This window comes from Salarias fasciatus, chromosome 15, assembly GCF_902148845.1.
Source record: "Salarias fasciatus chromosome 15, fSalaFa1.1, whole genome shotgun sequence".
Classification (NCBI taxonomy): Eukaryota; Metazoa; Chordata; class Actinopteri; order Blenniiformes; family Blenniidae; genus Salarias; species Salarias fasciatus.
In genome coordinates this window covers 3724153-3735937 of record NC_043759.1, presented here as the reverse complement: position 1 = coordinate 3735937, position 11785 = coordinate 3724153, and the positions used below count along the sequence as shown (strand labels likewise).

Below are 11785 nucleotides of genomic sequence, written 5' to 3'. Positions count from 1 at the left end.
CAGTTGTTTAATGTTATTTTGCACATTTTGCAATAAAAATAGAATAGAATAGAATACTTTATTAATCTCACAGTGGAGAAATTCACAGGTGTATAGGCTCAGAGAACACACAGTAGGGTGCAAAAATAATGAATGGTGCAATAATTAAAGCTGGGGTAGACGATGTTGTCCAAAAGCACTTTTTGTCATACTGAGTGAAATGCTCCTTGCCCCCTGGGAGAAGTCAATACATTATGTGGACGGAAAAAGGTGTGGAGAAAATCTGACCACTGTCGCGGCCACAGGACAGTAAAAACTCTGACCGATCGTATCGCGCGGACCGCTCTTAAGAAACCAATCAAATCCCTTCTCCGTTCTACCAGCCCCCTGCGCGTACATTTCAATGGCGTGCACTGGCCCTGGTTCAGAGCGTGTGCGCGTTGCCAAGGTGCTCGCAGCGCTCGCGGTTCGCGTGAAAAATAGAACGATGCGGAGCGGGCGCACTGCGCTCCTATGCGCGTTGTGTGCGGGCAGTCAGAAAGGTTAATAACATTGGAGGCCATCATAAACTCCACACGCACGCGGCGCTTCCGCCTCCAGTGCGTTCGCTCCCAACGGGAGCTCCTCCAATGGGGTGGGAGCTGGGCGGAGCTTTGGGGGGATGCTACATTCAAATGCATGCTAGTTTTCCAAGATCGCCGACCCTAGCTTTAACAAGTAATAGTGCAAGTCATAGTAGGATTGACAATAGAAGCTAAAGAAAATGAAGATCTAACTGTATGTGCAACATGAATCATAACAATATAACAGGAAATATATAATATATACAATATACTGTGTGTAATATACGATGCAATATAGAATTATACAATAATACGTACAGTATGTTTTAGCAGAGTGAACGGATACAGCAGAGTGAATGCATTACAAAGAGTTGCTGAATTTCGGGGGGTGTAGGATATGATAGTGTCCAGGGTTATTGCACATATTCCACACAGTAGAATTGTACAGTCTGACAGCGGTGGGGATGAGAGGGCTGTGGTAGCTCCTTCCTGCACTGAGGGCGTCTCAGTCGCCACTGAAGGAGCTGCTGAGCTCCTCGACCGTCCGGTGCCGTGGCTGAGAGCTGTTGTCCATGATGGATGATGACTGAATGAAAACTGTCCGACATGCATGCCTCAAATAAAAACTGATCAAACTGATCATGAGTTATTACAGTCTTGTTGCTGTAAGTGTAATGCAGTAGCCTAATGTTTAAGGAATGTTTAATAAGGAGGTGTCCCTTATTTCAGTCTCTGGGTGTTGGCAACCCAACGTGGGACATGACATAAACTGCAAAGCTGTTTGGAGACAAGAGCTTTATAACATCCAGTCAGACGTGACGGAGTGTACCGTCAAGCTAATGTAGGGTTCTGTTGCTCGGCTACTCCACATGTACGTCGTGGAAGCGAAAAACTCCCCGTCTTTCAAGCTGGCCCGCAGTGTCTCACGGCAGTCCTCATACATTGTTGGTAGTCCAGTTTGTGATAAATATTTCCGTGAGGGCATTGTGTATCTTGAGTCAAATTTCTGAACGAGGTAGTTGAATCCTTCCTTTTCAACAGAGTATATCGGCACCATGTCTTTGGCTACATAATACGACACCGCGTCAGTCAGTTCTTGCCATGGTTTACTTTTCTTGTCGTCAGGAACACCTTTGGCAAATGCTTCTTGTATTTTGGGCTGGTTGGGTCTCAGCTTCGTACTAGGAGAGTCCGCCTCTCGCTTTCTGATACTCTCCTCGTACTCAATTCTGTGTCTCTGTTTAAGATGGTGGAATAGATTTGACGTGTTCCCACCTTTAGCGATCACCGTCGCTTTACAAACTTTGCAAAATATAGTCTCTTGTTCCACGTCTTCTTTCCTGAAGCCAAACCATGTCCATATAACAGAGGAGGATCCTCGTTTAGCGACAAACTCGTCCTCCGCAGTTTCTGGTTCTGCTCTGCCTTCCGCCACCCAGAAAAAGTTCATCCATGAAATGATTCGTTCAGTAGCTGAAGGTGCTCATCCAGCAATAATATAACGGCTTTACGCTGTTTTTTTTTAATTGAATTAAAGTTTTCAGTTTGCCCACCTCAGTGCCAGTTTTGTTTTTAAGCTTGCACTGTAGAAGTAATGAAACTGATCTTTTATCTTGTCTTTTTTTGTCCCTGCAGAGCTCCAACAGCACCGTGACTGTAGAGAGGAGCAGGAAACAAACTACCGTCTAGAACAGGAGGAACCAGAACCTCTCGAGATTAAAGAGGAACCAGAAGAACCAGGAGCTCCACAGAGAAAAGAGGAACCAGAAGAACCAGGGTTTCTTCAGTTTCCAGAGGACCAGGAGGAACCAGGGACTCTAGAGATTGAGGAGCACGAGGATCTGGGTTCCAGCCAGACGGGAGCGCGGCCTGTTGTGACGTCTGAAAGTGAAACCTTGAAGGTTCCTTCTGTTGAGGAGCAGAGTGACCTGAGTGAACCAGAAGAAGAGCCAGACACTGAGCAGCTCCTCTCTCAGGACTCTGAAGTCCACCATGAGAACCACCTGATTGACTCTCCAGTTTCAGAGAAGCAGGCTGGATGTGAGGAAACATGTAGTGAACCTGTCCGTAAAAAAACAAAACCATGTCAGAAGGTAAGAACGGTCACTGATAAGAAGAAAACCTGTGAAACATGTGGAAAAAGCTTCATTTGTCAGAGTCATTTGTTGAACCACATTAGAGTTCACACAGGTGAGAAGCCGTATTCTTGTGAAACTTGTGGAAAAAGCTTCAGCATGCAGGGTAATTTGTTGTACCACATGAGGAGTCACACAGATGAGAAGCCATATTGTTGTGAAACATGTGGAAAAAGCTTCAGTATTCAGCGTAATTTGTCGCGCCACATGAGGATTCACACAGGTGAAAAGCCGTACTCTTGTCAAACATGTGGAAAAAGCTTCATTTCTCAGACTCATTTGGTGCGCCACATTAGAACTCATACAGGTGAGAAACCGTATTCTTGTGAAACTTGTGGAAAAAGTTTCACTCAACGCGATGCTTTGTTGCGCCACATGAGGATTCACAGAGATGAGAAGCCATATTCTTGTGGAACATGTGGAAAAAGCTTCATTTGTCAGAGTACTTTGTTGTGCCACATTAGAACTCACACCGGTGAGAAGCCGTATTCTTGTGGAAGCTGTGGAAAAAGTTTCAGCATTCAGCGTAATTTGTCGCGCCACATGAAGACTCACACAGGTGATAAGCCGTACTCTTGTGAAACATGTGGAAAAAGCTTCAAGTGTAAGAGTCATTTGTTGAACCACATTAGAACTCACACAGGTGAGAAGCCATTCTCTTGTGGAATATGTGGAAAAAGTTTCAGTCGACAGAGTAGTTTGTTGGTCCACATGAGGACTCACACAGGTGAGAAGCCGTATTCTTGTGGAACATGTGGAAGAAGCTTCAGTGATAAGAGTCATTTGTTGTCCCACATTAGAACTCACACAGGTGAGAAGCCATATTCCTGTGAAACATGTGGAAAAAGTTTCAGTCATCAGAGTCATTTGTTGGTCCACATGAGGATTCACACAGGTGAGAAGCCATATTCTTGTGGAACATGTGGAATGAGATTTACTTATCGTCTTTCATGGCTGCACCACCTTAAAAGTCACAAATAGATGGCGCCATGAAAGACTCTCTTGGAGAGCTCATTCAGGAAGTTCAACTTGATCCCCAAACCACAAGAGAGCATCCAGTTCAAAGGAAATGTTCCACATTCAAACACTGTTGAGATGAGATCCACCTTCAGGAATGTTTTTGTTTGTGGTCTGTCACAAAAATGAGAAATTTCAAGAAATGGAAATAAAATGTTGACATGAATTCAATGGGCTTTCTTCTTCAGTGTTTGTTTTTTAGTTAACATGACTGAGCGAGAATTTAACTGAATTTTTTTTATGGTTCATGGAAAAAAAAACCCTTTTGCTTGTATGCAGCACATGACTGCTAACATGGAATATCTGAAAACCACTGCATGTCATTCATTTGTCCAAACCAAAGGTTCTGTTGAAACGATCCACACAAGATGTTTTGGTGTTCATCCAACGCTGTAAGACTTAAACAGGAGAAGGTTCCAATGAATACACACCAGGATGTCGGTTAATTGCCATGGAGAAGTGTAGAAAAACCATCATGGAATTCTTTAAGACGAAACCCACCAACACAAAAGTGAAGGAAGGTCTCGCCGTGTGTGAAGATGTCGAGCTGTCATATTGTGTCCTCCAGCTTGTGATGGCTCACTTTTCCGAGAACATTACAGGTCTGGTCCTACTTATCGATGTAAGTTTTCTTTTTTTGTATACATATCACACGACATGTCATACAATGACTTCTTATAACATCACAATTTGTGTTTCACTTTCTGTGTCCGAGGGATCTGCTACTACAGCTGACATCGAGAGGACCACCAACATACCTGAAACTCCCCATCTGAGCCCCTCCAACTGCACCATGGTTGCATGAACATTAAAAGCACAACTGCTCTTTTTGCAACAAATCCAACCAGATGCACTAAAACTACTCTGTAACAAGAAAAATGTAGCTGTTATCAGATTGAGTTCATTAAATTGATTTTACACACTGAAGAAACACTATTTTTTTTCAGACGTTTCACTGGAATCAACTCCGAGAGAGGCAGCAAGACTGGACGAGGCGAAGTGGTCTCCAAGAAAACGGGCGAAGTCACAACAAAAACATCACAACAGTCCACCCACATGTGTCCACTCTGCTGAAGAGACTCATGGATTTTGAGATGAAGGTGAGATTAGTTGCTCAGTCCCATTGATCTATTTATCAAGAATCCAATTTGTGTCAGACGTCTAATTCAAACAATCAGTCTTTATTTGTAAAAGCACTTTTCATATTCATTAAAACAACGCAAAGTGCTGAACAGAAAAATCGGTCATAAAAACAAAAAAGAACAAAAACCGCACCAGAGAGAATCGAACCCACTTTCTGTCAAATTGAGTGACGTCATATAAATTTAATCATCAAAAAAAATTCCCCAAAAATAAAAGTCCCGCCCCTTACGGTCTGAGGCAGGGTTTCCGCCAGACCTTGTCAGTCCGCAAAATTCTGCAGCGCCCGGACAACGGAGAGGGCAGAAAAAAAAAAAAGTTGCGCTCCGTGTCCGGAGTGTACGCTAGCAAATCATACAGTGGATCGTACAGATCAATAAATCAATATTCTCAGAGGCTAACAGTCATGATGCTCCACCACCCTCCAGTCAATGTTTAATCAGATTCAATACACTACATTTCAGCAATTTATTCACATTTGTGTTTATTTTGGTGAGAGTAACTCGTGCAATAGTGACGTTTTATAATTCACAGACAGTCATATTTGAATGCAACTAATTATTTTCAAATGACAGTAACTAATACATTTTGGAAGTAACCTGCTCAACACTGCTAAAAGAGAAAACTTCTGACACCAAATAAATAGTCAGTTTATATTAAAACTCTGTTTTCACGTTAACGTTCTGATTAATGTCATCAAACAGGCTTTAAAGTCAAGAATTTCCTCCTCTGAGTGTGTCAGAGGATGAAACACTTTGTCTTCATCAGATCTGAGAGACGGACTGGAAGCAGCTTCTTCTCTCACACGTGGCACTGGGCAGCCGCTTTCTTTTTATTCACGTGTTGGAAAAAACATTTAAACCAACATTTAACCCCTTTCTTAGCTTTGGCTGGAAAAAACAAACAAAAATTAAATATTCACATTTTCTGTTTCTGCAGTGGGTGGGGCTTCATCTGTCCTTCACTCTGATTGGCTCATGTTGATGTCAGTCTTCAGTATACATAACATGTGACACATGCAGGCACATGCACAGACAGTGTGAGTAGGTGACACTCCTCTCTGTGTACTGTTACAACACCTTCTCTAGAAATTGACTAAATATTAATCTACTTGGTAGATTAATATTTACTGATTGTGACAGTTTTTAAGGGGTCAAGTAAATAAAAGCGGGATTTATTTTTTCCCCGCAATCATGCTTCTTGTGCATCTTATCATTTGGGAGAAACCTTATCATTTCTGGTCAAAGAAAATCATGACTTAAAAAAAAAAAAAAAACTTTAATTCAAAGTTTGCCAGGGGTTTGAGTATTTTGGGGTTTAATTGTATGAAAACTGGTAGTTGAGACTGAGAGACTACACTTATATAGCGCTTTTACACTGCATTGACAGGGCGCAAAGTGCTTTACACTGCATCATCACATTCACACACCAGTGGAGGGGGCTGCCATGCAAGGTGCTCAGTAGATCCACTGGGGTCAATTTGGGGTTCAGTGTCTTGCCCAAGGACACTTCAACATGCAGACAGGGGGAAACAGGAATCAAACTAACAACATCCTGATTGTGAGACGACTGCTCTCCCCACTGAACCACAGTTCTCAGCCTTGACAGTCTCAGTGGTCCTGATAGATTCCTTTGGTTTATTATTGTTAAATTAACTCTGGAGGCTCTAATTTGACGGCGCAACTTGGCGATGATCAGCGGCGGAGGCAGCGCATTCCTATTTTCGACAGGCATAGAAGAGGGTTTCTGACCGGTCTGCTGCACTTGCGCCGAGATGGGCGTGGCGGCGCACCAGGGGGAGGGCTCGACAGAATCAGCTGGGCGCAGTGAGAGTTTAGTGCAGAAGGTGTGAGCAGGCTGGGGAGGAGGATCTGATGATAATTTGTCTGAGAAAACCTCAGAGGCAGGGTTTCAGCTTGTCAGTGTCATGAAAGATACACAAAATCACTCATAAAGCACATAATTGTTTTTATTATCTTCTTTAACACTAGAGCATCCAAGACGTTTGGGTTTTTAGAATTCAAATAAATCTGTTAAAATAATTCCCCTGTCCTCTAATTCTTTGAATTTTCCTAAATATGTGTCTTGTATTTTTTTCTGAAGCAAATAAGGTCCTAACAATGACACATAATATTACAAAGCATTTATACCTCCAAAAGCCAAGAGCGTCTCACAGACCGCTGATAAAAAAGACGCACCTCACAGGGCTTTTTTTTTTTCTGCGATTGATTTGTTTTGATTGATGCGCGCATCTGATGAGACGGATGCAGAGGGTTATAGTGCATATGAGACCACTCGTGTTCTTTGCATTACGATTCCCATGATTCTTTGCGGCCTGGTCACATGAGCACACCTCCGATTGCTTGTAGCTACGCTAGTTGCTTCAAACAGAGCGGCAAACATGGAGCTTCAGGCACATTCTACAACTCGAACCTGTCAGTCACCATAATCGCACAATCTGTTGTTATTTAATGCAAAGAGGAGTATTTGTGGGCATTCATTATTAGTTAAAAAGCAAACCTTTGTTCTTTAAGAAAAAAAAAATGCAGTCCGTGACACACATCTGCTTCCGGGTCGGAGGTCAGAGTCCTTAAAGGAATACTCCACCCAAAAAACGATTTGGCCTCATTTTCTACTCACCCTCATGCTGAGAAACACTCTGGAGCATTGCTTTGATGTCTCTAATGGAGCTGGAGATTCTGGGGGGATTTTCGTAGTCAACAGCCAGGGACCGACAGAGCCCGAAAGAAAAAGGTCCATAAAGTCCACAAAATGTGCCCATTTTCCTTCATACTGCTCATCCGCTGTAATCCAAGTGTCCTGAGCGCGTAACGTCCATAATTAATTCTTAACGAGGTCATATAGTACATTTTAAGAGCCCAAACAGGGCGCTCTCGTACTGCTCCAGTGCACGTCTGCGCACGCACCCTGGACTACGGAAGCCGCGGAAGGCCAAGCCAGACGCTAGCACGCTTTCAGCGACTACTTTTCTGAATTGCAAGCGTAGAAGAAGAAGTTCCGCTGTTTATATTCTGCTGTGAGTGACCGAGCTGTGGACAATCACAGAAGTGATTGGCTACTGTTTTAAAGCTTTGAATTCGGTGTCCTGTGGAGCCTGCAGTCCCAGAATAAAATGAGCAGGGTGAGGACGGGATGGTGTGGGAAGGTGTCCGTCCTGGTGCGCAGCCGGGGAGACTTATTTTACAAATTTTAATATGTTCTTGATTGTTATTGACGGTTAATAATACAACTATTTTGTGTGTGTTGGCGTGTGTGTGCGTGTTTATCAAGGAAACGAGTGCGCGGAGTGTGAGAGGTGACGCTGCGCAAATGCGCACTGGAAAAAGTCCGATAAATTTTAAAACCTGATTTGAGGCATTAATAGAGCAGATATGAGGCATTAAAAGTTTTACTGATCCTCTTGACTTAATATTTTGTTTCTTTATCTTAATTTCTAATACATTAGATTCCAGAAAAGCAACCTGTTGGTGTGCTCCTGCGCAAAAACACTGCATATGTATGACAGTCTGGCTGACCATAGCGGCCTTTGGAGGGGGGTAAGAATGCTGGCAACACGTGAAGCAGAACGGAGGACGGAGCAGATAGCAGATGTCGCCACCATTCTCTCATAATTGATTATCCTTCGTCTGGGATGGCCGGAATGCCATGTGTGTGATAGGAATTATAGGGAATCATTTCAGAGGACATTGATCTGGATGACAGCAGAACCAGCAGTCCTAAACTCACCCAGCTCCGCTGTGCAGCTGCGCTGAGTGATTGGCACCTGTAATTCTTTGTGCTTTCCCAAATGTATCTTTAAGAGTTATGATGCACACAAATAAAAACAGATTTTCCCTTTCCCTACAAAGTCTTTATGTAGCCTCTAAATGCAGGGTGTCTGCATTTTTATTTCATTTGTCTGGCTCCCCAAGCTCTACAAGAGATTATTTATTTCAAAATACAGTCATATACATTGTTGCTCCACTATGGTTTAGTATTGAGGCCAGGAAATAAAATGTATTTCATCATGTAAATATAGCAGCGTCCTTCGCTGCAGTGCATTTGAAAAAAAAGGAGAGGTGTTCATTTGATTGGTCAAATTATGCTCAGCTGGGTTAAACCCACTTTCTCTCCTCCCTCTTGCGCCACCTGCACCGGTGGGCGGGATGGAGGCGTGACTGCGCCTGGTTCACGAAATTAGGACAATTTTCTGGACACACCCTGTTGACTTTGGCGCACTTGCGCTCCGCTGACAGCGGGCGGATTCGGCGGAGTCTACGAAGTTAGAGCCCAGAGTCAGAAAGCAAAGTCGGAACTAAAATTCTCTGGACTCGACACTGAGAATGGCTTAGCTGGAAGTTAAAATGCTGAATGGGCCAAATATAAACTTTATTTTAGTGGATGCCATAAACACACAGCAGTCTGTGTTTGAGTGTTGAGAACACCTGAAGAATGTTTTGTCTCTGAGTCTTGTGTCATTGTGTAAAGTTTTGGGTTAAAAGTCATTTTCTGTTTTGAGAAGATGAAGTTGAATCTGATAAAGTTTACAGTTTACAGTAAGGTTTGAATGTTACTTTGTTAAGTCTGGAGAAAAACTGCTCTTTTCAATGTGCTATTTTTTTCTGTTCTGACAGTCACAGACTGAGCAGTCTTGTTTAAATGTTATAAACCGAGAGAATAAACTGAACTTGACAATAGTTTGTTGTTGTCAGCTCCTGTTGTTAGATAATCAGCTGATTGTTTGCAGAATGCTGGTGACAGCAACTCAGAGTGGATTGTACAGATCAGTAAATCAATATTCTCAGAGGTCGACACAGTCAAGCTCCACCACCCTCCACTTAATGTTTAATCAGATTCAATAAACTACATTTCAGCAATTTATTTGTGTTTATTTGGTGAAAGTAACCCGGTATGCAGTGGTGTTACATAATTCAGACAGTAATATTTGAATGCAACTAATTGCTTTCAAATCAGAGGAAGTTATATATTTTGGACATAACCTGCTCAACACTGGCTGTTAAAAGAGAAAACGTCTGACACCAAATAAATTATCAGAGTTTATATTAAAACTCCATGTTCACTTTAAAGTCCTGATTCGTGTCATCAAACAGGTTTCAAACAGGTTTTAAACTCAAGAATTTCCTCCTCTGGGTGTGTCAGAGGTTAAAACACTTTGTCTTCATCAGATCTGAGAGACGGACTGAGACGGACACAGAGCAGCTTCTTCTCTCCTCAAGTTTCCTCACACATGGAAAAGAGTCTGAAGAAGATGTGAAGAGAGTTCAGGTGAGAATCTGTCAGCTCTTTAGAAGCTTCCAGAATGGACAAAAAGACTTTTCAACTTCTTTTTTTCTCTTTCATTCACACCACCACTGACAGCTGCTTTCTTCTTATTCAGGTGTTGGAGAAAGTTTTAAACCGACATTTAACTCCTTTCTTTGCTTTTTTGATTTGGCTGAAAAAAACAAAAACAAATGAAGTATTCACAGTTTTGACTTGTGAAGTGGGCGGGGCCTCATCCCTCCTTCACTCTGATTGGCTCATGTTGATGTCATTCTTCAATGTACATAAGTGGTGACACACATGCAGGGACACACACACAGTGTGAGTTGGTGACACTCCTCTCTGTACTGAGACCTTTGAACACACACCTTGTGTAGAAATGGACTAAATATTCATCTGCTTGATGATTTTCTGGTGGAATCAGGAGTTGGAGGCTTGTGGACATTCAGAGTTTGTGTTGGAGTGAAGTTTGGCATCAGATTCAGAATTCACTTATTGTCACTGTGAACAAAGCTCAGTGAAATCTGAAGCTGGGGCCCCTGGAACCATGCTTAATGTTGAAGGAGGCTTTATCCAGGGTGTCAGCTCCCCTGGTGACACATTTCATGTGCTGGGGGAAGACGTGAAGCACTAGCATGAAATCAACTTGGTTAAAGTCTCCCATGATCACATGCACTGAATCTGGCTGGTTGTTCTGTTTCAGAATGAGAGCGTTGTCCACATGGCTAAGAGCCGTGCTAGCATTAGCATCTGGAGGAATGTATAATGTGTTTCTAAAACCCCTTGAGGTTTTGGTTCAGCCCGCTCTGTCCTGATTGGACCAGTTTAAGCTGAACAGAGCCTCTTTCTGTGGAGACGAACTGAGAAGGACAAAGAGTCTGAGTCTGTCAGTTTGCTGTGAGGCTGATCCTGAAGGGTTTCGGAACACACACACACACACACACACACACAAATGTGTTTTCACCACATTTTTGGGAGACTTTCTTTTGGGAACAGGAATCAGGTCTCCTTCAGAAATATCATTCAGCGGTAGTTTGAAGATCAGAATCAGACAGGTCATCAAAATGGTCATGTTTAATTGTGTGTGCATGTGTAGGTGTGTGTTCTGCCATGGATCAGTGTGAGGACAGAGAGGAGGGAGTCCCTCCCTGTAACAGGACTCTGTGTGGAGAACATGAGAACCAGACCACAGCTCAGAGGTGAGACCTCCATCTTTAACTGTCCACCACAGTTCTTCACATCATTTTACTGTGTGTGTGTGTGTGTGTGTGTGTGTGTGTGTGTGTGTGTGTGTGTTCTTGTATTTCTATCCTTGTCGGGGCCAAATGTCCCCACAAGGATAGCAAAACGTGGAACGACGTGCCTTGTGGGGACCTTTATCCGGTCCAAATTAGGAGAAACAGTGTTTTCTTGACCATGTTGTTGTTACTGAAAAAAGTAAAAGTGCTAAAACATTTCTTTAGGGTTAGGCTTTGTTGTGGTGTGGGTTAGGGTTAGGGTAAGGGTCAGGGTTAGGGGCTAGACATGAATGGGAGTCAATGGACGGTCCCCACAAGGATAGAAATACAAGACTGTGTGTGTGTGTGTGTGTGTGTGTGTGTGTGTGTGTGTGTGTGTGTGTGTGTGTGTGTGTGTGTGTGTGTGTGTGTATGTTTCTAATATCTTTGT

The 11785-nt window shown here is 42.9% G+C and overlaps 1 protein-coding gene across 1 annotated transcript; it reads left to right on the top strand.

The window, feature by feature from the left end:
• The first annotated feature begins 2232 nt into the window (after positions 1–2232).
• On the top strand, positions 2233–3852 carry LOC115402074 (zinc finger protein 436-like). Its single transcript, XM_030110513.1, has one exon. The coding sequence runs from the start codon at positions 2777–2779 to the stop codon at positions 3656–3658; it is 882 nt and encodes a 293-aa protein (XP_029966373.1). The 5' UTR covers positions 2233–2776; the 3' UTR covers positions 3659–3852.
• Positions 3853–11785: the final 7933 nt, after the last annotated feature.